General features: G+C 48.6%; 1 protein-coding gene and 1 long non-coding RNA gene across 2 annotated transcripts; one reads left to right on the plus strand and one right to left on the minus strand.

Moving 5' to 3' along the window:
* Window positions 1–1,736: 1,736 nt before the first annotated feature.
* Window positions 1,737–8,935, minus strand: LOC129783683 (uncharacterized). The gene is made up of 2 exons (XR_008745477.1): window positions 8,370–8,935; window positions 1,737–7,540 (listed from the first exon to the last, which is right to left on the minus strand). It is a non-coding gene; the product is annotated as an uncharacterized LOC129783683 (long non-coding RNA).
* A 10,364-nt stretch (window positions 8,936–19,299) lies between these two features.
* On the plus strand, window positions 19,300–21,094 carry NKX2-8 (NK2 homeobox 8). Its single transcript, XM_055793778.1, has 2 exons — window positions 19,300–19,465; window positions 20,547–21,094. The coding sequence occupies exons 1-2, from the start codon at window positions 19,300–19,302 to the stop codon at window positions 21,092–21,094; spliced, it is 714 nt and encodes a 237-aa protein (XP_055649753.1).
* Window positions 21,095–23,991: the final 2,897 nt, after the last annotated feature.

Raw genomic sequence — 23,991 nt, forward strand, 5'->3', positions numbered from 1 at the left:
CGGCAGCGCCGCGTCGGGCGCTTCCCGCAGCCAAGCGCTTTTGCTGATGCAACAGATGCTTCAGGCTTGTACCTCTAGAGGGGGGTAGATACCTGTGTACTGCTCTCAGCTCGCGGCAAGACAGCTCGGCCAGATCCTGGTTGCCAGTGTTTCCTGAGCGTTTCCCTGTAAATGTTAATGGATCACCTGGCAAACAGACACAACGGGTTTGCCAGAGCCGGAGGCGCTGGCCTTTGGGGAAGCCTTGTAGCCATCCTTGCCCTAATACCCTCTGGGGGCTTTTCGGCATCGCTTCATTCTCTGCTTAGAGCGTGGCTGCAGGTTTTGAAACGGGGCAGAGCTAAGTGCTGGGCAATGACTTGCCTTCATAACCTGTTCACTTATAATTGCTCCTGTGCTGTCCTCAGAGCCCACCTGCGCTGTGACACTGTGAAGGCCTGAAGGCATCTCACGCTTTCCTGTTGTGCCCTGAAGGGCAAGGCAAACAAACATGAGGATGACGGCACGTTTACTGCATGCCCGCTTGCCTACACGGGTGCTCTGAGTGAGGTGTTGAGGTAAACACTGGGGTTATCATCAGCAGAGCAGAGATGTTGCTCCTGTGGGAATGTCTGTCCTGTGGCTCTGCAGAAATCCTAGGTGTCAGTAACATAAAACATTCTGTTGTGTGGAATAGAAACAAAAGTAATGAATATAGATAATTCCTCTGGTCTTCCTCATTCCTGCCTGTCATTGAGGAGATAAGGGAACAGCATGACAGCTAGCACAGATGTAGTAGTATATAAATGATCTCCAGACGGAAAAGGAATTTAGCCATTTACTGGGAGTTTCCAGATGTTTGGAAGCCCTGCACAACTCACATTAACAACACAGACCATGCATAGGGTATCTGGAGATGAAGTGCACCTCTGCTGCACCGTTGGCTTATGCTCATGTAGTAAGTCTGGCACATTCACAATGTGCTGAGCGTACTGTGTCACATATGCACCAGCTGCTCAGCCCTGGCAGTGTCAGACCCAGGAGCACCTGATGCACAGCACATGCATCCACGTGTTGGACCTGGATTCCCCCAGCAGGAGAGATCCACCATCTGCAGGCAGTGAAAGCAGCAGATGTTTTGGGGGGCTGTCTTGGCCATGGGGAGCACTTCCAGCTTGTATTTGCTTGAGATCCCAAGCTGAACCACAGGTGATTGGTGGTACCAGCCAATACCCAAAACTAGAGATTGTAAAGAGCTGAAGATATTGAAAATTTTTTTCACCTTTTCCTGTCATGGCAAAAAAACCCTAGAAATATCGAGAGAAAAATATTTTTTAAGATTAAGATCAGAATTATTTTATTTTGCCTCTTCAAGCACAGAAAGTAGATTATGTATAACTTAGAATTTTGAAACTCCTGCAGGATCAAGTTTTCAAAAAAATAAAAACTATACAATGTAAAACATCTTGGACCATGGAAAGAGTTATACTGCATATGAAAGCACATCAACACATTCTTTTTCTACTTTTCTATTGATGCACCTATACATTAAGAAAAATCTTGCATTGGAAAACAGAAAATTAAGCTTCCGCCTCTAACCCTTGTGAGCTTACAAATACTGTATTACAAAATATATGTAATATTATTAAGTCTTCTAATACCATTTTGGAGAACTGAAATGCAGCAAGGGTAGCATCAATTTAACTTTAAAGTTTAAAAAATCAATGCCTGTGTCAAAAAAAATCACTAAATGTCTGTTTTCTTTTTTTTTTTTTCATTGCCCATGTTCATTCAACAGCTCATGGGGAGAAAAATAAGAAACTATGAAGGTTTCCTCTGTAATGTTTTCTTCTTTTTCCCTATGAATCACAATGAGTCAGCTCACACACGTGCAGGTTGCATTCCACATTGCTTTCCCTCCCTGATGCCCAGAGTCCAATATCTCCTGCTTCTTCCCAGCCGCATTTCCTTCACACGTTCAGAGCAAGGTCCTCTCACCGGCAGTGGGCCTTTCTGCCCACGTGAGAAAGCACATGTCAGTTGGAGCTGGTATGCCAAAAGTCCTTCTTCAGCATATCTTTGTGCCTTTATTGACCTTCTTCACCCTCCAGGTGTTTTCCCCACTGGAATCAATGAGGGAGTTTTATGGCTTTAAACTGATTTCATTAGGGCATGAGGAGAACCAAGGAACCCTCCATTATTTTTCTACTGAGGCTTTCATATTTCATAGTTTGCTTATTTGTGCAGTACCTTTGGCTGGTTTTGGACATAGTAAGGTTTCAAACCAATGATCCATATCCACAACACAAATATTTCCCTCCTTATCTCTGTACCTGATGCTTCAGCTGATTTCTCTTTCAAAGGTCATGAATTACATTACAGAAATGAGGACAGACTGGCTACGCTGACTCCCTTGGTGCCAATCTGCTGGGATGAAAATCTTGGTTACAGAGAATGGGATGGCCGTTGAGTTGTAGAAATTCATCATCCCTTCGGCCCTTACTTTTGTGACCTTGAAAGGCCAAGAAGACACACTGTGGTCAACAACAGCAAGAATTCCTAGGCTTGCTAAAGTTCTTCCTTGGAAGCAAAATAGCTACAACATTTCTAAGTATTCCCAGATTTGCTTCAGAAAGTTGTTTGTGTTTTGATCATATACATGCTTTTTTTTGGCATGAAAAGCAACTTGAGGTAAACAGAAATCAAACAAGATAAATGCAGTCCAATTTATTTTAAAGTAGTGCTGATTCCATAGAAGCTATAACTGCAGTTAAGTTTTTAAAGAATTTTTGTTTTAGTTTAGTTTTATTTATTTTATTTTAATAGCGTTTGTTGGATTGTCATGATGAAATTAGACGAGGGTGAATCAGCTGAGGAAAAAATGCACTTTTTTTCACTCACCTGCAAAAGGGCTTTTCACCCCTCTGAAGCCTAATGAGCTGCACGCAGCCACTCAGCAAACAGTAGGTACTTTTCAATTACTAGTCATTTACTGGAGCAATTTCATTTTTTTTCCCAGAGAGAAAAGTCTAGAAAAGGTTGAGGGGTGTGTAAATTCAGCCTTTTCTGGGCTGTGAGACAAGGCTGGTGGCCTGGATGACTCATCTATGTAGCTTTGCTCATATGAGGACAAAAACCAAGTCAGATCCCTGCTCTGGTTCTGAAGCAGTTTACGGAACACTGGGATGACATGAGCTGCCTTGCCATTCAGCTAGAAGATAATTTCACACTACTTGATTGCCACCTCTAAACCCTTTGGGACAGAAGTTTCATCCATCACTGAATGAGGCTGGTTTTGACCCCTGTACATGCTCTTGAGCTCTCTGTTTATCCTGCGAATGACAGAGACCTCTCAGGTGCCAGGCATGGGCTTGGAAGCTTACTCGGAGTCACCCAGCCTGCCTCTATGTGGCCCCACATAGGGCTTGAGAGGGGACGGGGGCTCCAGGCTCACACGCTGGCATCATGGCGTGGAGAACGGTGATGGGGAGTTGGACAGCATGATGGGGACAGGTTAAAAAAAAAGAGAAAGACCATTCTCTTTGCCCTGGGAGGTTTCCTGTGGTTTGGGGATCCCGTGACCAGCTGAGAGGGGAGCGGAGCAGGTGGCACCCTCATGTGTGCAGGGCCCACACCACAGGGCTGGCTGCTGTGATTTCAGGCTGACGGGAGGCTGGGCAAGCCTTAAGCGATCCGTCTGAGTAGACTGAAAGGTCAGGCAAGCTACCTTAGAGTTGTTCATTTTGTTGAATGGCTGCAGTTTTAAGCAATGTTTCAAACCCAAGAAGATGTGGTCAGGCAAAGACAAACGCAGATTTCCATGATTTTTAAAACTGAAGGTAACTTGACTGTAGACAGCAGTTCTTTTGCAGAAACCTGTCAATATATGTATCGTGATATGGCCAATGATAATCAAAATACGAAATTCTGGGTGAAGCAACTGTAATTTTGATATGAGCAATCAGTGACTGGAGAATAACTATTTTCATTAGAGCAGAACAAAATTTGAAATTTCTGTTTCAAACTTTTAGGGGGAAATTCTTTTCCCTAAAAGAAAAAGAATTTTCCCTTCGCTCAGAATCAGAATAAAAAGTCAAAATTGTTCATGACATGAAATACCTCAAACAGACAACCACAGCAACCTTCAGTCTTTTTGCATTGAAACAGTTTAGTGTGTTTTGTTGTTTTGCTGAAGTAAAAATACCACAGCTGAAGTGCTTCAACTATATAGAAGCAAAGCACTTCAAGCTGATGAAATGAAATATTCTGATATTTTTCCACTGAGCAATTTAGGTAAAAAGTTAGAATCCTAGTGATTCTCCAGACAACAAAGAGCCAGCAGTGGGCTGCAGAAGGATGCAAGGAGGGAAAGTACATTGTGGAGCCAGAGAAATAAATGGAGTGGAAGGTCGACAAGAGCTTTTTGCTTGCCAGTCTTAAAGGACCTCGTGTGGGAAGGAAAGACATTTTAAAATAAACATTGCTAGGATTCCCTTTCTCTGTTGTTGTCTTTATGCTGCCATGAAATATTTCGGGTTGTTACAAAGAAAAAAAAGCAGGAAGGGTGAAAACAGACTGTTTTCTTCATATGTCCAGGTCCCAGTGGCTTCCTTGTCCCATGTATGAACCTCTGACAGCTATGTGATTTTTAACCGTTTGTGCTGGTTGGCCTACCCTAAGGAAGGCAACATGATACCTAAGTACAGAACAGGTACAATGAAAACCTCGATGTGGGTGCACAAGCCCTCATTCTCTGAGCTCCTTATGACCCTGGTACAGGGGGTTAGTCAGTGTAATACCTGCTACTGGCTCCAGTGTTCACCGGGCCATTAATCCTCCACTCACTGGGAAAAGAACAGTTTCCATCAACTCATTTTACAGAAGAACTCAACACTGTGCTGTTTAGTTTTGAATGGCTGTCAGACTGCACTGAGGTCCCCTGTCCCACCTGCTGTGGGACCGAGTATCAGAGGATTGCCAGCGAGCTTCATTCCCTGAAGGGTTTAATGTTGCTGCTAAAGGTACAAGCCAGCAGGCTTAGCAAGGGTTGATATTTTTCCTCAAGACATGGCTTTAGAGGCCTTAAAATCACCTGTCAGCTCAGTTTGTCTTTCTGTCTTTCCAAACAGGATCAAACGGCCAAGTTGCAGAAAAACCTCAGCCAAGTTTTTCCTTCCCCAAACCACAGATTCCCATTAAAAATCACTCTCTCGTGGCATTTAGGGCTTAGCCAATATTTCTGATTCTCCACTACCTTTTCATTGGAGCCCACTGAACAATGTTTATTCTTCAAGGCTGAAATGTGATACTGTATTACTGTAAAAGATAGAAGTGCAGATTGTTTATTTAAACTACGGGCCTCACTTTGCCAATAAACATCAAAGTATGTTAAAGTAGATGCAAACATGATGCAGATGCCCTGGAAAGGCGTTTTATATTGTCAGAGCAAAGGATGAGGCCATTGCAGGGTTGGTGAGTCTCACAGGTTTACAGTAATTTGACTTTTTCCTTTAAAGCCCCAAGTCCTGACATCATATGAACATAAAAGAAAATCAGCTTTCAAATAAAGTTAATTTCTAGATTTTTTGTTTGCAGAACATCATTTCCCAAAAGGACCTTAGAAGCCACATTGTCTATCACAATATGATTATAGTTACCTCATGTTTAGGGGCAACATTATAGCATGTTTTTTTGTATTATACCTGAAAAAAACACCCACGTTGAAAATACTTGAAAATATTTCCTTACATAGTGACCTTAAACAAAGGTTACAGTGAGGGTAATACATTGTTTCTGATGTAAATATATAAATTTGAACAGTATCAAAGATACTGATGATGAACAGTAATTATAATGATTCTTTTTTAATAGGCTAAAAAATATCTCAGATTATGTCCCAGGCAAGAAGCTGGAGAGGAAGACAAGTTCAAACCTACAGACACAGAAACCATGCTGCTTACTTGCCGTTTACTGCTTTCCAGGAGAAAAGGGATTGTGAGTAATTTCGAAAGGCCAAAAAGATGGTAGGAAAAAAGTGGAAGTCCTGGCAGCATCCCGTCCGCTAGCTGAAGGGACATAACCTACTGCCAATACGCTCTGGAGGCAAACTCCTACAGGCTGTTGCCAAACTGTTTTTATGTTGTTATTCCCCATTTGATGCCCAAAATGCCAATACAAACTGCCTTTGCCAGCTCAAGTGTCATTATACCTTCTTAATGACAAATGTACCTCTAAACATCTCTGTAGGGATGGGCCAATGAGGCAGATTTTTCCATCAAAGTTTATGGAACTGAATTATTGAAGACTGAAGGAGCTGTAACCTGGCACCATGTGTCAGCTGTCACATGGGATAGTTAGATGTGACATGAAGGGAAGAAGAAGAAGAAGAAGAAGAAGAAGAAGGAGAAGGAGAAGAAGAAGAGAAAATTTGAAAAGGGAGCAAGGTTTTTTTCTGAAATCTGAGGATGGAAACTCTGTTTAGAGCAATCCTTCCTCTAAGATGCTGTAGAGTCTAGATGCTGTGGTGCCTGATTCTCTTCTCTGTTATTCCCATTTTAGGATGCCATTTTCTGGCCAGACAAGCCTGACTTGGGCATCCAGCTGGGCTGGGAGTGGACAGTCCGTGCTGGAGTGCTGCTGGACACAGAGGAGCCAGCGTTAGCTCTTACCTTCCCTGCTGTTTCTTGGCATGCAGCCTGTTCCCATGACATTATCTGAAGCTGGTCATGGAGGTTTATGGTTTATTTTTATAGCAATGTTTTCAAGCAATTATCTTCCAACTTGTAGCTATAGACCTTTATACTCTCAATCTAGCAGAGGCTTGTTTCTGTAAATCCACTTGTTTAAGATTTCCCTCATGTGTGCACACTAAACACATTGTTAACCTTGACGAGCAGTTAAACACTTAACCAGCACTGCAAAATTTCAGCTCATTTTCAAGTGTTGTAAGCCTTCATCTCTCCTGTCTGTTCCATAAGCCTGGCATGGTAAGGCAATAAAGGAAGGACTGAAACAGCTAGAGCCAGCTACTTAACTGCTTTAAATCAGGGTAGCTCCGCAAAGTCAGTGGGGCTATGGAGACAGACGCACGCTCTAGATCTGGCGTCGTGTAAAAAAAAATCTCAGCACTCACTGGCTTTCACCTACCTGCATTTTATTTCTTTCTTATTGTTTCTGCTGGGGGTGTGGGAGTGTGGTTTTTTTAAGACATTCAGTTTATTTAGAAGAGTACTGAGAGTTTATGAGTCAATATTGATTTTGGTGAGTTTGAGTTGGCATAGGCACCTTGCATAAATGCAATTACGTCATGCTAATAAAATATATTAGAGATCATGCTGGCCAGCAAGTGTTACTTCTTCACAATGGACTAAAACCCCAGGCTCTGATTCTATTGGCTACTATGTTTTATAGTTAGCGTAACTCAGATTATTAGTTATTCGAGATGCAGAAGAATAATCTGAAGATGCACGGAGCCAGGCCCCCCTTCACTGAATGTGGTACCCAAAATGTAACACATTCACATGCTAGTCATGGGTGAATTCCAGAGCCTGAGTTTCTGGATCTGGAAGACAAAAAGGGAAAATGTTGCTGTAGTGGTTACTGCACAAGTGAAAGACCAAACAAAGGATATGAGGATCAAAAATGAGGCAGGAAGAACAAAAACTTAAACACTCTGCATAGAAAGATTAATTATATAAAATAAAAGCTGGAAGAAATAAAAGAGCCAAACAAGACAGTCCAGGAAATTTCTAAAAATGTTGCTGTTGACACTAAAGAAAAACAGAGAATATTCTGCCTGCAGCTGCAATACAGCTGTCACATCCAAACAAATGAAAACCCTTTGAGGACCAAAAAAACCCAATAAACTGTAACACTGTTTAAGTGAAGCAGGATCTTTTCCCTGCATCCCAAGCCGAATATTTATTTGTGAAAAGGTAGCCTAGGAACACTCAAAGCACAAAATATCATTCTGGGTCCAGGGAAGCCTAAGATCTGATTTAGTGCATGTTAAACTGCATCTTCTTACTGTCTTGCTGCCACTGTACCAATGAGACTTCTGCCCTGTTTTTCCATCTCTGTTTCAAAACTCCTGATGGCAGATTCTGAGACTCCTGATTTTGGTGGCCTAAGCAATCAGACAGTGCACATATACGCTTTTAAACTGAGCACTGTAATACTTCCAAGCAGTCTGGCTTGTTTGCCGTGTGGCATTTGGGATGGTACTGTACAAAAAGAGCAGCTGGGACTCTGCATGCTGCTAGAAGTTTGCCCCGAGGAATCCCCCAGCCTCCCAATCCCATCTCAGTTGCACTTGGTTACCAAAGTTTTGCTTTCGTTATAAGGTGCTTATGCTGATTTACAAAGCTATTGAAAGGCAGAGCCCAAGTTACCTTCCTGAGTTAGTGACTCTTTACGCCGCTGGTCACAGGCGGAGGTCAACTGATACAGGTCTCTGTGCATCTTCAATTCTGAAATGTGTCACTTTGGGTGGTCGCTCTTTCAGCCATTGTGCACGTGGCCCCACTGCCTCCTGACAGTACTGGCACTGCTACCTTCCCTGCAGTTAAAGTCCAAATACAGTTGTGTGCATCGGCTGTTAGCTGGATGCAAATCATTGCAATTTCTGAAGGGCTGTTGCTAACACCATTTTTTCAGTTATTTCCCTGCAGTGTTTTGAGATGTGTCTGCAAGACAAGGAACTAAAAAGAGTGTTTTCTTTCCCCTCTTTGCCATTCTGTTTTTATTTTCTGTTTGCAAATGTAATTCCCCCTGTGGTGCAGCAGGATAGCATGCACAGTGTAGCTATGTGAGCACAGCTGAACTTTTTCCTACTCTACAGAAAACACTTATTAATGGACCAGAGCACAGAACAGCTTTACAAAGCACTTCTTTGATTAAATACATAAAATAAACCAGCTGCTGCTGCTGCTGTAAAGAAACATAAAATGTTTATCAAATTAAGTATGGATCATGCAATCTTATGTTGAGTGTTTAACTTTAAATGCCTAGTAAATCAATGCAACAGATCAGAATTCACAGAAGAAGTCATCCTTCTAAAGCCATTATTATTAATCATTACTCTAGGTTCTATAAATCTGTTTGATGTCAGGCATAATGCAGATAATTTATACGAGCTGGAATTTTAACTGTATTGTTAATCAATGGATGTTTTCACTGTCTGGATGAAGAAGAGGGAAAAAAATCATATTATTTAAAAAAAAAGGTTGGAATGTGTCTGCTCCAGAAATAGTAAAGTAGCTTTGTTTCACTGATGCAACAAATTCCATCATATGAAAACTATTATACAAAGGTTACTCATTATTAAAGGTATACCACAAAATGTCATGGTAATAGAGTGTTGTCATGGGATAAATATATCTCACTTTGAAATATTCTCCATAAATGTCTCAGTCACCACAACTTCCATTTAGCTGCAGAGGGCTGGCAGGAATGTTTTGTTTTAAAATTAATCATCCACTGTTCTTCCTTCCTGTCAGTAGGCTTAAGCACTGCAATATGAGGGAGAAAATCTTGGAACTGTTTTTTATATTAATCTAATGCCCAAGACTGGAGGCAGGAAGGGATATTCCCAAACTTGATCTGGGGAATATCATAACTTTTAGAATTTCAGTGAGAGCACTCGCTTAGCTGCAGTACCCAAAGAGTAAACTGCTCTGACTAACACAACTGACCACTGGGTATTTAAAGTGGTTAGTATTTGCCCTGAAAAAAGCTGAGAGATTAGCACAGACAAGATGGCTGGAGTTATTAATTCCAAGTATTTTAATTTAGGAAGGGTGTCAGCACCCAATCAATCAACAGAGAACTTCTAAGATGATTCAGCTGAGTTTAAAACTGTACGTATGGAGCTGACTACACAGTCCTAAAGAAAACAGCTGGTGGACAACCTTACTCTGGGATCAGCTTGGAAAGGAGGGCAGGGATGGGAAGGGCCAGCGGTCATTTATTCACCGGTAGTTACTGGGTGTTCTCCCAGCCCCTTGGCTTTCTGTCCTCCCTTTTTCATGGAGCCTGTGTGTTCAGGATTTGTCTGATGCCTCAGTGAGCTCCTTCTCTGACAAGCCTGCTCAGGGATGTGCTGGCTGGTTTTGTGGGATGAGAGGCAGACACAGACTGATGCTTCTGCATCCGCAGGGATTCAAACTGCTCTGCAGCACACACTGCCCCTGCCCACAGTAACCTCGAGGCGAGTACATGACTCTGAATCATCACACAAGTCCACTCAAAGTCAAAAACCTCCAAAAGTACGTCTGTGAGTATTCATAAACATTAACTTCTCACAAGGCAGCAGGTCATGCGCTGAGCCGCTGGGCGTGGGCACGAAGCTGTACTGGGAGAGGAGCGTGCCGACAAGTGGGACTGAAGTGGTGTGAAAGCAAATTGGATTTCCCTACGTTGTTAATTGCTGCCCGTCAGTAAAAATTACTCTTTCCTTTTTTAACAGTGTTACTGCCTGGCTGAAAACTTTATGAGAAATCGCTCCTGGATTTTTTATGAGAGCTTCAGCAGTCAGATGTTGGAAGCTGTTACTTAATATGATGTCACTGGGTCTGCAGGTGAGCAAAACCCTCAAACAACTTTTCGTTTGAAACGTCCTTGCAGCAGCTGTTTCCACGCATGATTCATAACTTCTCTGCCTTAAGAACTGCGGCCATTTAAACAGCTTCAGTGAACAAAAGCACGGCACACACACAAGTCCAGAATGCAGCACAGAAGCTTTTGTGCAATACCTGTCCCCACAATCTCATACAAATATTTATTTAGAATTTTTGACAGCATTTTATATGGTTAAGGCACTATATGGATACTCACCAGTCACACCACGTACAACCACAGCAGTTGTATGGGATGAGCTGATTTAATAGAATCTGACCCTATTTTATAGGCAAGGAAATGGATCAAAGAAGCAAAGCCATGTGGGGTGAGAGTGGCAGAACCAAAATTAGGTTTCACATCTTCCTCCATTCTCATCTGACACATGCTCCTTCAGATCACCTTGCCCTCTTATTAAAGTTGGACTGTGATAACTACTGCTCAAAAGAGCCTTTAAAAAATAACTTGGGGAGACACTTGCACTCTCACTATATGTAGAAGTAGCTGCATAGACTGATTTTCATCTGTTTCAAATAAATGACTAAATTTCTACATCTGACCCAAACTAGATCTGCCTCATTGGAATCCTTGTTGCCCTTTGGGGATTCAAAAGTACAATATGACAGCAGAATGAGGCCCGCTGACTTTACCAGACTCTGATCACAAGCTTAAAATAAGTCATATCTGAAAAGACACTTTCAGCTATTGTCTCACAATAAAATATTCCAGCTTGTGGTTGTTTGGGCGTCTTTCAAAGCTTTGCTGCTTGGTTTTGATTATTAATGGCATTTAAGAAACTGCAGCAGGATGGAGGAATTACCACACATTCTCCAGGCTTCTTAATGCAACCTCTCATAGTAGAGTGTGTTCAGCACTTGATATTACTGTCAGAAAATGACTGCAAATAAGCTTTAAAATGGAAACTGTGAAGAGGGAAAAATGGAGGCAAAAAAGAGATAAATCATGAGAGAAGGGAAGAAAACCAGAAGAGAGATGTGGAGACAGACACTGAGGAAGAAAAAAACATGAATCACCTACTGTGAGTTTTAAGACCATTATTATTATTAATAATTAGCACTAAAAGTGCATGCATGCACTTCCATGTATAAAATATATGAAGTTAGATGTATGTAGTTTGCTGCTTCTCAGTTCGGAAGTTTGTTGTATGTGAAAATAAACAATAGCTCCTTGCTGCACAAACTTGGGCCAGCCCGCTTTACAACACGCATTTGCAGGAGCAAAAAAGCAGCTCATTATCGAGTCGGGGCAAAGCTGAAAAGTTCAGATGCAGATTTTCAGTTACGTTTGGAAATGGGAACATTTGGATCTGTGCTTTGGCTCATGTACAGTCAAACATAAAAGCCAGTTCTATTGCTCTGGACTGGAAGTGACTCTCCCCTGTGAACTCCTTGTTGTAACCCCTCGCACAGCCCGAGCCTGTCTGTCACTTACCGTGTGGCATGTCCCAGCCACCAGCTCTTCACCCAGCTGAATACTCTTGAAGTCAGCAGAGTTACAGCATTTTAAAGGTGGTTGTAGTCAACAGTGTGTAAATGAGAGAATCCAGCCCAAGAGCCACAAGAAACTATGGACTGCAGTTTTAAAATTCACTTTTTGTGCTCATGTCTTTCTACCTGCAGTACTGGGGCAAATCTTTCAGTTCTGGAAACAGCCATGAGACACCTTTTCCTTAACATTTGTAGTTGGGAGCTACAACTGCCTTTTTAGCCCAGTTTCTCAAAGTGCTTCAAGGGTCATGCAGTCTTTTTTCCTGCCTGCCATCTGCAAAAAAAAAAAAAAAGCTTCAGCTAAATTTGATAAATGGTCAGAAGTTTCAAAACCAGTTACTATCACAGGAGGTTTGGGAAACCCAATGGCTTGAGAAAAAGCCAAACTTACTGTCTTACTAACAGGGAGCAGCTCCGCAGCAGCCTGCTCACCAGTCAGCATATGTAATGACCAGTCAGTCGGTGTGTACCTAAGCCAAAGCACTGCTGCCTCTTGGTGACTTGACATGTGACAGAGGAAGAAAATAATGCCTTATGAAAATAATAAAAGGACCTTGTAAAAGTCTTGCAACTTTGGCTGTCAGTTTTACTCTAGTAGAGATTATGCATCAGAATTCAATAGAATTTAACCAATAGAGAGTATTTATCAGTATTTAATGACTGCTTAAAAATGTAATTGATGTCTTATAGTGTGGGATGAAGAATTATACATTGAAATCAAATATATACCCTTGTGAGCTGTCCAGAGCACAAAATGCCTTTTGTCTTTAGGAAGGTCTGTCGCAGGCACTGGCGCTGGTGAACAGGACAGCTTCCCTCAGGGGCACTCCTGTCCTCTATTGTAGTTTCTCAACAACTGCTTAAGAACTTGACTTTTTTCTTACCCTTCACCCCATTTTTCTGGCACTATCCACTTCAGTTGCAGGGCCAGACTCTCAGTGGGCTTTAGGTACCTAATTCCCGCTGAAGTAAAGGATGGTTGGGTGCCTAAACACTAGGTGTATCTGGGGCAGCCCCTTTCAAGGTTGTCAGTGCTACTGGGCTCCAGATGTGCCACCTACACCTCAGAGCAGGCGCATCTTGCACAGATGTGTTATAACAGGCAGGGGAAGGGGCCCCACACTCCAGCTACAGCAGCTGAATCTGGGCCAGAGAGCATGTCCTGGCCTGGGCATGCTTTGCTCCTTGGCTAGAACTTGCTCCTGCCCCTCTGTACACCCCATGCAGGCTGAGAGCGTGGGATGAAAACGGGGCAAGGAAAGTGGTAGGTACAGAGATGTACTCCACAAGGACTGCTGCAGTTTCATGACCCAGGTAAGCCCAGTGGCCCTTCCCCACTTGCCCAAGGGTGTGTGCTGACAGAGAAGCAAAAGCCCCAACCCCTCAGCCTTTCCAGAGGGCTGAGCTCCAAGGAGCCCAAGGGAAGGAAAGAAAGCCCAGGCAGCTGGGCAGCCCTGCTCAGGTCCACACCATTTCGGCTCTGCACAAGCTCATCTCAAACCAACTTAGAGAGCAGGGAGGGCTTGTCCCTTGCTGCTTTTCTTGCAGTCAATTTGCAAAATAATTCCTCCAGGATGATCACACAGAGCAAATGAAAAGCTCAATCCTGAATCCTCCACTGTTGTGGGTAATCCCTGTTTCAAGACGTAAAGTCTCTTGTTTAAATGCAGAATAGAAAATTGAGGGTTTCAGAGAAAGTTTAAGCTTTAGATATCATGCTTTGCACGTATCAGAATTAATAATTATTATTTATTTTAATTAATGAGCTCTGTAAAACCAAAAGAAGGCTGATAACAGAGGGGGTCATGATTTGGGTGGGATGGAAGTTAGCACACCAGAGAATAAGAATCTTCAAAACTGGCCATGAAAGAAAGAAGTTTAGTTTAAGTTTGTTGAAGTTCCTAATAGGTTAAAGTCAATGTATGTATGTACTTACATTAGCGACTAGTCACAAAAAGAAGAAAGAAAGGAGCTGCAGAAAAAGATGTAGATTGTTAGGGAGTATTAGGAGGTGGGAAAAGCATATTACATTATTCTACGGAGAAAGAGAGACAAATACAACATACAGAAATAACTTGAAACCAATTCTTCCTATAGAGAATATTCCACACCTTCCACAATATTGTCTTAATTAGAAAATGTACTGTAATGAACATCAGTTGCAAAGCAAAGAGACAAAGAGGAGCTTATAGTAAAATTCGAAGTCCAAAGCTGGTTAGTTGCTCAGAGGGAAAGATACTACTTTCAAGAGTTGATGAAGGAAAAAGGTGTAACATTATAGAAATGTGCATTATTGGAAAAATGAAGTAAGGGGTTATTTGTTTTTATAGAGAGGTGGGATCTTGCCTGTTTTAAGATCAATTCTAAAATTCACATCGAATCTTGTAAGGTCAGGTTTTCTTTTCAGTAAAGTCAATATACTGAGTTTAATTCTCTTGCAGATATGTTCTTCTACAGGTTAAATTGTTAAAATCCAGAGAAAGTTAAACCCAGAGAATGTTAAAATCTAGAGAAAGGAAGCTCTCAGTCAGCAGGGGTTCATTCGCCAGCTCTGGGACGGGCTTTTTTGTGATGTTTGCCAAGTCACTCATTTTCTGTGCCTCAGTTCCCAGCCGATAAGGGACCCCTAGGTGCGAGCCTGGCGAGGTGTGTTGGCTGGGTGGCTTTTATCCCAGGGATGTAACCTCACACCGCAAACGCGCTCCCCTGCAGCCCCGCCGGGAAGCCCCCGGCAAGAGGGCGGTGGGGGCTCAGGCTGCTCCATCTCCTCCGCAAAGCCAGGGCTGCATCAGCCGGAGCCAGCCGGCCGCTTCTGTCCATGTAAATCTTTTCGGTTGTTTTTGGTTGTGGGGTATTTTTTTCCCACCTCTCCTTCTGTCTCGAGGTGTAGACACAATCAACTGTTTCAGGCATATGCTCGATTTCTGCATCCCACATACACCGATTTGGTCAATCTGCTTTGCAATCCTCCACTGAGCAGAATAAATGAACCCATTCAAAAAAAACCAAAAAAACAAAAAAACAAAAAACGTGGGGGGGAGAAGAGAGAGAGTGGAAAAGCCGCTATTTTCTCAGGTGGTCGGAGGTGTTTTTAACAGCGGGGGCCGGTGAGGAGGAGAGCCGAGCAAGAGCTCGCCGGGAGCCCCGACGGGACGGGGCTATCCCAAAACGGCCGGGCCACATTTCGGGCTGGAAGCCCCGCCGTCTCCCTCAAAGACCCCGGTTTGCCGGGGGGCGAGCAGCCCGGTCCGCGCCGCAGCGTTACTTCCGCAGGTGGGGGAGTGGCCGCGGCCGCACATCCCCACGGAGGGCCACGGCCACCGCGCCCCCACTGGGCTTGGCCCTGGCCTCTGTGGGGACGTGGCCCGTTTCCTCGGCTCCTCGTTTTCCTGCCCCGGTTTCCCCGGCTCCTCGTTTTCCTGCCGTTTCACATCAGCCGCCACCAAGCACGGCCGTCGGCGAGCGGGCTGAAAAGCGTGCTGCGAACAACGTGGAATTAAACCAAATTTTTACATTTAAATATTTTTTCTTTACCCCCTTGGAAGCGAGAAACCTCATTTAAACGCGCGGGGGACCCGAAGCGGCTCTGTGGATTTAGCTGGAGGGACAGCGCGGCAGCCCACACGCAGCCGTTCCCTTCGGGCCCATGGAGAGGGCCACGGCCTCACCCCGTGAGCCCACGGAGACGGGCTGGCCGTGGGTGGGGTGTCACCTGCCACAGGATGGCCCTGCGGTCCCCACCGCCTCTGCCTGGGGGAGCACACGCGTGGGCGCTGCAGCGTACGTGCAGCATCCCCGAAGAAACGTCTGCCCCGTCCCCGCGGGTGCCGTCGGGGGAAGAGGCGGCTCTCGGTGGCACCCCGGGGTTACCAGAGGTGCGGCGGCACGGCGGGGCGGCCTGTGCGGGGGCGTGAACTGCAAACCCACCCCTCGGTCAAAGGATGCCGTCCCCCGGACGGCTGGTGCGGGGTGCCGTGGGTGAAATCTGGCCGGCAAACCCCGAAATAAGGCCGGGCAGCCAGAGCTGAAAAGTATCCAAGTCGGTCCCAAGCAAAACAAAAGATGAAACATTTCAGGTTATTACGTTCTCCCTTTGAAGCGAACTATTTCCCGCAGATAACAATGCGTAGGTATATTTAGACAGCTCGGCTCGTCCAAGGAGAATGCGTCTTGCGCTATTTGAGAAAAACTCTAAGAGTAAGTGCAAATATTTGATGCTGAAGAGCTCTTAAGGCTTGAAGAGTACCATTTACTTATTTCTACACATCAGTGTGGGCTTAGGATGTTAAATAGATTAAAAGGCTAAGAGAGGTCACTGAAGTAGACCCTCTTTCTTTCACCCTGACTTTTTTTCCTTGCAAAGTTTTTGCACTTTCTTCGGAGTGTCCTTGGCAAACTCCTCTGAAGAGCCACCCCGGGTACTGTAGAAGTTTGGCTCTCTGAACCCCGGCCCCCGCCCCTCCCCTGGCCGCCCCCCTGAAACTCCGCTCCGGCCCAGGCATTCAGCAAATATTTGCCCGCGGGGTCAAGATATTAATAAGCACTTTTCGGTCTCGTTCATCCGCGGGGCCTCCGGGAGCGCGGGGCCGCAGCGGCGGGGCCGGCCGGGCTGGGGCCGGTGAGCGCGGCCGTACCTGGCGGGGCGGGGGGGCCGGGCCGGCGCCCACCTCCCCCCGGCTGCCCCGGCGGTGACACGGGCAACTGGGGGCGGGGGGGGGGGGGCACACACCCCAGGGCGACCGCGGGAGGAGCCGCTCCGCCGTGGACGGCCACGTCGTTTCAATTTAATCTCATTTAAAAAGACATAACTAATAAATTTGTATGGACGGGGCTGCCGGAGACGTAAAGCAGAGTCGATAGTGGTTCAATCCCATTGAACCCTATTGAAAACCATGACAACAAGGAACAAGCTCCGATTTATCCCGGAGAGTTAAAGCACATTGTGGGAAGGCGTCAATCACCTATTATTCCAGATCTGAACAAATGCAAAATCTTGACTGGAACAAATGCTTCCAACAGGTCCGGGACATAGGGCTACATTTCCCTTTTGTTCACGGCCTAGCAGTTGGCATGTATTTGTGCTCCCCTCGCTCCGACCACCCAGGACGGCTGGGAGGCTGTGCTTGGAGCGGGGAAGATAACTACTGTCACCAGGCACGCTTGATAGGTGGCTGCAGTAATCACGGCCTGGGAATCGTTTATATGGAGCCTGTCCAGTCCCGAAGAAATATGCGGGAAGTTGGCCAAATGGTGCCTTGTGCCCCGTTCATCTCGCCCACAAATCTCGCCGGTATAAATCTCGCCTCTCCCTTGTCGTTATTGCTCTATTGACATTTTCCCCGTTAAGTGTAACTGCTTCCAGAAGCGGCACTCGGAGCGGGGCGGGGGGGGAGGGGGGGGGGGGAGGGGAGCGGGGCTGGAGAAATATAATCTATACACAATAGCTTATAGATGTCTGTTTGGACAGGGAAATTTGAACCAACAAAGCGGCCGGCTAGAAGAGTATCCCCGTGTGTATCCGGGTTTCTGTTTCCCGGCGCCCAGCGCACCATCCCAGCGTTGCACGCCGTTTGCCCGACGGGGCTGTGCCGTGAGCGCTCCGGCCGGCGTTCAAAGGGAAGCGGATCTGCTGGGGAGAGGCTGGGTGTCTCCCTCCCTCCAGGCTTTCCTCCAGCCAGCCAGGCTCGCCTCCCACTGGTTTCCTAGACGGGGCCCGTGTCCCTCCCGCGAACCGGGCGGGAAGCGCCGGGGCCGGGCGCTGCGCCGTGCGGCTGGGGAGCGCGTCCGCCTCCGCGGCCCCCACGGCCGCCCCCAGACTGCGCGACCCGCAGGAAGCGCGCCCACCGGCCACCCCTGCCGCTGAGGGTTTGCATTTGAACAACTCATGCTTGCTTCTTCATCGCTTTTTTTTTTTTTAATAAGTCCTCGGAGGCCATCGAGGCTGGGCAAAGCCTCGCGGGGGCGGACGGACGAGGGGCAGGGCTGCGCGGAGGCGCTTGTCCCGCGGAGGGAACCTGCCCGGGCCGTGCCCGGCCGCTGCCTGCACCCCTCCCCCGGGGGGCCGGGGTTCCGGGCCCCTTCGCTGCCGCTGTCGGCGGATGAAGCGGCGCTCGGCGGGGCCGGGAGACGCGAGGGTAAACAAACGCGCCGCGTTTGATCTTTTCTCCCTCTCCCAGCTGGAATCGTTTCAGTCACTCACACGTAGCGCCCGAGGGGGATATTCCTTGGGTTAGTACAACGCAAAACGGTCCTAAAAAGAATCTCCCGCATTCCTCCCGCCGGCTTCTGCTTATGGACCGAGTGTGTCGGGCTTCCCGCCTTGCCCCAGTCAGGCTCACGCCCTGAGCCTGCCCGAGAGAAAGGAGCACCTTCCATCCACCGTGCCCAGGAGAGACAAAAAAACAACCCACCCCAAACCCCGAGACGCCATGCCCTCAACGCACCCACCCGCCAGCCGAGAGCTCAGCCGAGGTGTGAAAAGTCCCCGGTTGCGGGTAGGCAGCCTGCCAATGACAGGCGGGAGAATGGGAGGTAGCACGACAAACAGCCCTGGGAAATAAAACAAATAACGACTTAAATTCCTCCCAGGTTTAAAGAGAGAAGGGAGAAGGGGGGAAATAAAGAGGGAGAAGCGGGGAGGGGGCTCTCGGCAGGCTCTGCGGATGTCCTGGGAGGATTCACTTTGTCTGCGGATAGAAGGGACGCTGGTGGCTTTGGTGGCGGATGGAGGGGGGTGGTTGTTGGTCATCCACATGCCACCCAAGATGTTATTCACTGCTAACAATTACCATTATCTGTCCCCACTTTTGGCTAATCAGACAGAATATGTAATGATGAAGCCTGTTTCCTGCTGTCTTTGGGAGGTAACGGGTTATTCTCTCATGGGGGTGGCGGGAGGGGGGGCTACACCTACTCCCATTAGGGCTTTAGCACTTGACTAATTCAGGTACTTAGCATCCTATAGACAGGGACGGTTTGAAAGCAGGCAGTGTTTGCAGCGGGGAGGACTGTTTATATAAACAGGACACCTCTGTAAACGACACTAATATTTGGGGTTAGGCGGCGATGGAAGGGAAGGTCCTCTTGAGCCGGGAGATTCCCCAGTAACCGGGCGCAATTCTTTCCTCGCAGCTTTTAAGGGAGAGGGTTCGGGGCTTTGGGACGGTATTTTTTTGGGGGGGTGTGCGCACAACCTACCATGGCCACATCTGGCAGGATCAGTTTTACAGTGAGGAGCATTTTGGATTTACCAGAGCAGGATGCTATTAGCGTAAAGCAAGCCTCTGACCATCACCACTCAGCGGAGAACTACAGCGGCTCGCCGTACCGAGGGTGGATAGAAACAGACAGAAATCACTATCCCTGTGAGTATGAAGCGGACAGGAATTCGCCATCTCCACACAGCTATCTTTTATTTGTTTCCCCTCTTCCTTTGGGGAAGATGCGAAGAAGCGAATCGCCAGCGTGTGTAGCCTACAGGATCGGGGGAATCCAGGCTGGGAATCTTATAGAATATTACTGCATTGCAACAATGAAACAGCAGGAACATCCTGGCCACGAGCTTAAGAGAGAAAAGGTTATTTTTTTTTCCGTAGGTCTGTGCATATTCCCAGCTATGGCAGGAAGCAAAACCTCAGGCTGTGTCCGCCCGTCTCTTTGCGCTTATCGTTTAAGCTCGCTTCCCGGAATCTTTTTTTTTTTTTTAATTATTATTATTATTTGTTTGGCTATGTTTTCTTTCCCCCCCTCCCCCCTCCCGTTTCACTGTTGCAAGCAACCCTGCCCTTTTGTGCCGGCGCGGTTTCAGGTCAGCCCAGGCACCGCAGCGGCGAGCCAAGGCGCAGCCCGTGCCTCGCCTCCCGGCGCTACCGCGGCGCCTGGACCCACGCGTCTGCCACCGCGGAGAGCGGCTCCGGCTCCAAACCCAGCTGTACAGCACCTTGTCCTGCCTCACACACCTAAACTGCCGCAGATACACGGCGTGTAGCGTCCCTGTGTGTGCGCAGGGGCAGAGCGTCCTTTGGAAGGATGCGGGAACCCCATGGGGATGAGTTAATATTAAGGCGATCGAGCGGCCGGAGGAAAGCAGTAATGAAAGGACCGGGCAGCCCGATATGACGTTTTGTCACCGGGCGAGCACAAGCGCTACCCGCCCGCAAGCCCCCGGGCTGCGCGTGGCGAAGCCACCGTGCCCGTGAGGGGACGGGCAGCGGGCGCCGCTGCCCCGCGGGGGACCGCACGCTCCGGCCCATGGGTGCTGTTCAGTGCATTCGGGGGGTGAGCTCACGGCTCTTGTTGACTGTTGGGATTATTCCCGCCCGGCAAACAGCCGGGGCTCTCCCTGCGGACGGCGTTTCGGCTCTCGACGGCCCGCCGCCGCCTCGGTGCCTGCGCCGCGCCCCGGCCCCTGCCGCCCCCTCTCTCTAACCCCCTCGCTGTCCCCAGCTTCCGACGAGAGCGGTCCGGAGCTGAGCTTGCCCGACTCCACCCAAAGGTCGCTCCCCGCCCGCGGCTCGGAGGCCGAGGAGAAGAAGAAGAAGCGGCGGGTGCTCTTCTCCAAGGCGCAGACGCTGGAGCTGGAGCGGCGGTTCCGGCAGCAGCGGTACCTCTCGGCGCCGGAGCGGGAGCAGCTGGCGCGGCTGCTCAGCCTCACCCCCACCCAGGTGAAGATCTGGTTCCAAAACCACCGCTACAAGATGAAGCGGGCGAGGAGCGAGGGCCCCGGCAGCACCCCGCCGCGCCCGCCCGCCCTGCTGCGCCGGGTGGTGGTGCCGGTGCTGGTGCGGGACGGGGAGCCCTGCCGTGGCTGCCCCGCCAGCCCCCCGCCGCCCGCCGCCCCCCCCAAGCTGGGCTGCGCCCTGGCGGGCTGCAGCGCCCAGGCCGCCCTCGCCCTGCAGGGCTACCGCGCCTGCCCGCCCGCCTCCGCCGCCCTCGGCGTCTTCCCCGCTTACCAGCACTTAGCGCACCCCGCCGTCGTCTCCTGGGGGTGGTGACAGCGGCGCTTCGCCCTGCGGGGCCGGACTCACCCCACGGGCGCGGGGACGCCCGCCCCAGCCGCGGCTCGTACCGCGGGGAGGGCACCGGGGCGCGCCGGGGCACGGCGGCGGCCGGGCGGGGCGGGCCGGGCAGCGGGCAGGCGCGGGGGGCGGCGGGCAGGAGGGGGCTGACCCGAGCCGCCCTCCCCTCCGCCGGGCTCGGCCGAGGGCGCCGAGGCCGGGCCCGGCTCCAACGTCATAAAACCTCCGCTCCTCCTGCTCCTTCTCGAGAGATCCCTTGTTAAAAAAACCACAAAAACCATTAATCCTAGCCACCCCATTTATTTTGAAGTAGCTAATTCTTCCGGTGACTAATAAAATGATTTTTGGCAAATAAATTTTTCCCGGCGGAAGAGTGTATTTTTGACGACTGGGGCTTTTTCCTGGGATTGCCTCCCGTGCCATAAAGCTTAAACACTTGCCTCGATCGCGTCGGCGGCATTTCACTTCCAAGTTCGTTTATTTTACCCACGTGCGCCGGTAAACGGCGAATAAAGTTTGCTGCGAGCATCTCCCGGTGAGCCTGGTGGTACGTCTGACGGGAGGCGGGAGCCCGAGGCCCCCCGCCCCCGGAGGCTCCCCGGCTTTGCGGCGATGCCCGCGCCCGCCGGGACCCCGGCGGCTTCCCCGGGTCCCCCCGGTCCCGCAGCGCCGGGCAGGGCCGCCGGGCAGGGCCTCCGGGCCGTCCCGTCTTTTCTGGAGCCGCTGAGGCAGCGCCCCGAGTTAAGCCAGCCTTCCCCTTGGTCTGTGCCTGCTCCGAAGGTGGGCTAGGGAAGGGTAGCCAAGAGGATGTAGTGATGCCTTTGAACGCCTAGGGAATGATGTTCTGAACCGCTGTGATGAACTGTCGATTTTATTAATTTGCGAGTAAAAATATATCATTGTCCTGGTAACCGCTAATGGGGACACTCCCACCCCCTTCCCCCGCGAAAAATAACCCCCAAAAACAACAATAACAAAACCGAACCAACCCTAGCTCTATGGAATGTAGACTACACCGGTTGCCTCCCTTCCGACGGGAGCCGCGGATCAGGAACGCGGAGGGAATATCTGGGGGCGGAGACACCCCGGGGACAGATGCATTTAGCCTGCCCGCCGAGGAACGGCTGTCGGGCGAAAGCGACCCGCAGAAGATGTTTGGGGTCTTTTTTTTTTTATTCCCTGGAAGGAGGCTACTTCGGACCAGCTGTGCCCCTGGGATGTGTGGTGCTGTCTAGACATCCCGGAGAAGCCCCGGGGAGCGGGACCGCGATGGCAGCACGGCCCCGCTGCCCCCCAGCCCTGCTGCCCCTCCACCGGGGTGGGGCGGCCGCCGTGAGCAGGATGAGGCCCGGGCAGGGCAGGGCGGGTCGGATGGAGCGACGCCGGTCCTCCCACCTGCATCCTCTTCCCTGCTTGGGTAGGGGGCCATGTGCCAAGGGGGCCATGCAGGGTGGACCAGGCTTCTGGGATGTGCGGGAAGGACCCAGGGAAAAATACAGCCTCTGTGTCACCTGGGTTTTTTTTCCCTGTTGTTGTATCCCCCTCCCCCCCCCCCCCCCCCTTTATTTTTCCTCCTGCCATCCGAAATCTTTTTTTTTTCTTTTTTTTCTTCTCTCTCTCTCTCTCTTTTTTTTTTTCCGTCTCAGCTGCTGGCCACCTTGTCTCCCATATGGATGGGGTTATCTTAGAAGAATCTCCCAGAGAATCGCTCCTTAAACCTCCTTTTGTCTTGGGGGCTGAAAAGAGCATTGTTGTGCATGAAAAGGACCTAGACAAAATCCGCACTGTTTCAATTCAGGACTGTTTAATCAGTCCCTAGTGACAATTTTATGGGTTTTAGGCGGTACAATAGTACCTTTTAAAACCTTGTGGCCTTCATGAAAACAAAGGGCTTGAATTTTATGGGCTTACAACTCCAATTAGAACAGTGCCAATGTGTATAGGAGATTATCAAATTTGTATCATAAAACCCCTTTATAATAAATGATCGGTGGAAGCTGGGGAGGGGCTGAGGGAGAAGGGACCCGGGCTTCGAGCAATGGACTTTGTCGCATATAGTTTTAAAAGTGCACATGCTGCTCTCCATTTTAACTCTTTGGGACCCAGCTATGCAGCAGGCTCAGCAGTGGAAATTGTGTGACATAGTCATTAGAAATGGAAACAAAGACAAGAGGAGAAGACCCCTCCTCAGCCCAAATCTACCCTCCGGCAGCTTGCCGAGGGTTTGGAAGCATCCCACCCGGAAGGCTCCCTCCCTGGTTCCTTGGTTATCTGGGCTGTTCTCCTGTCCTGGAGCCCACACATGGCCATAGGAAGGATCTGTAAAATAGGAGGTCTTCATTACATTATTGCTTTTATCTGCTATTGTTTGTACGGGCCATGACAGAGGATGCTAGGGTGTCCCTTCCCTTCCCAGTCCCAGGCTGCAGGGATTTCCTCTCCTCACCGACTGCAATGTCCCCCGGTGCAGGTTTCTTGATGCAAAATGTGTGGTTTATGAGCGTTGCCTTTTACCAAACCCAGGGAATAGGAAAGGTGCCATTCTTGGGCACCAGCAAAGGCTGAAGCAGTGCCCTTGCAGGCTGAGGGGAAGCCACCACAACAGTGGTGCAGGATGGGTGACAGAGTCAGGTTCAAGTACTGAGCAAAGCAGTCCCCTTCATTTGATACATCCAAGTAGAAAGAAAAATGTATTAACTAACGAGTCAATTCAATAAGCTATGGAGATTTCCAGCAAAGTCTTGTGAAGAAGATAGGGTGGGACCGAAAATATTATTTTTCCCGGCAGAAACAAATCAATCCATCTAAACTTTAAGTGTATTTAGCAAGGAAAATTGATTTGTTAACCTTACCAGTGGTTAAGCTGCATCTAG

This window comes from Falco peregrinus, chromosome 1 (assembly GCF_023634155.1).
Source record: "Falco peregrinus isolate bFalPer1 chromosome 1, bFalPer1.pri, whole genome shotgun sequence".
Classification (NCBI taxonomy): domain Eukaryota; kingdom Metazoa; phylum Chordata; class Aves; order Falconiformes; family Falconidae; genus Falco; species Falco peregrinus.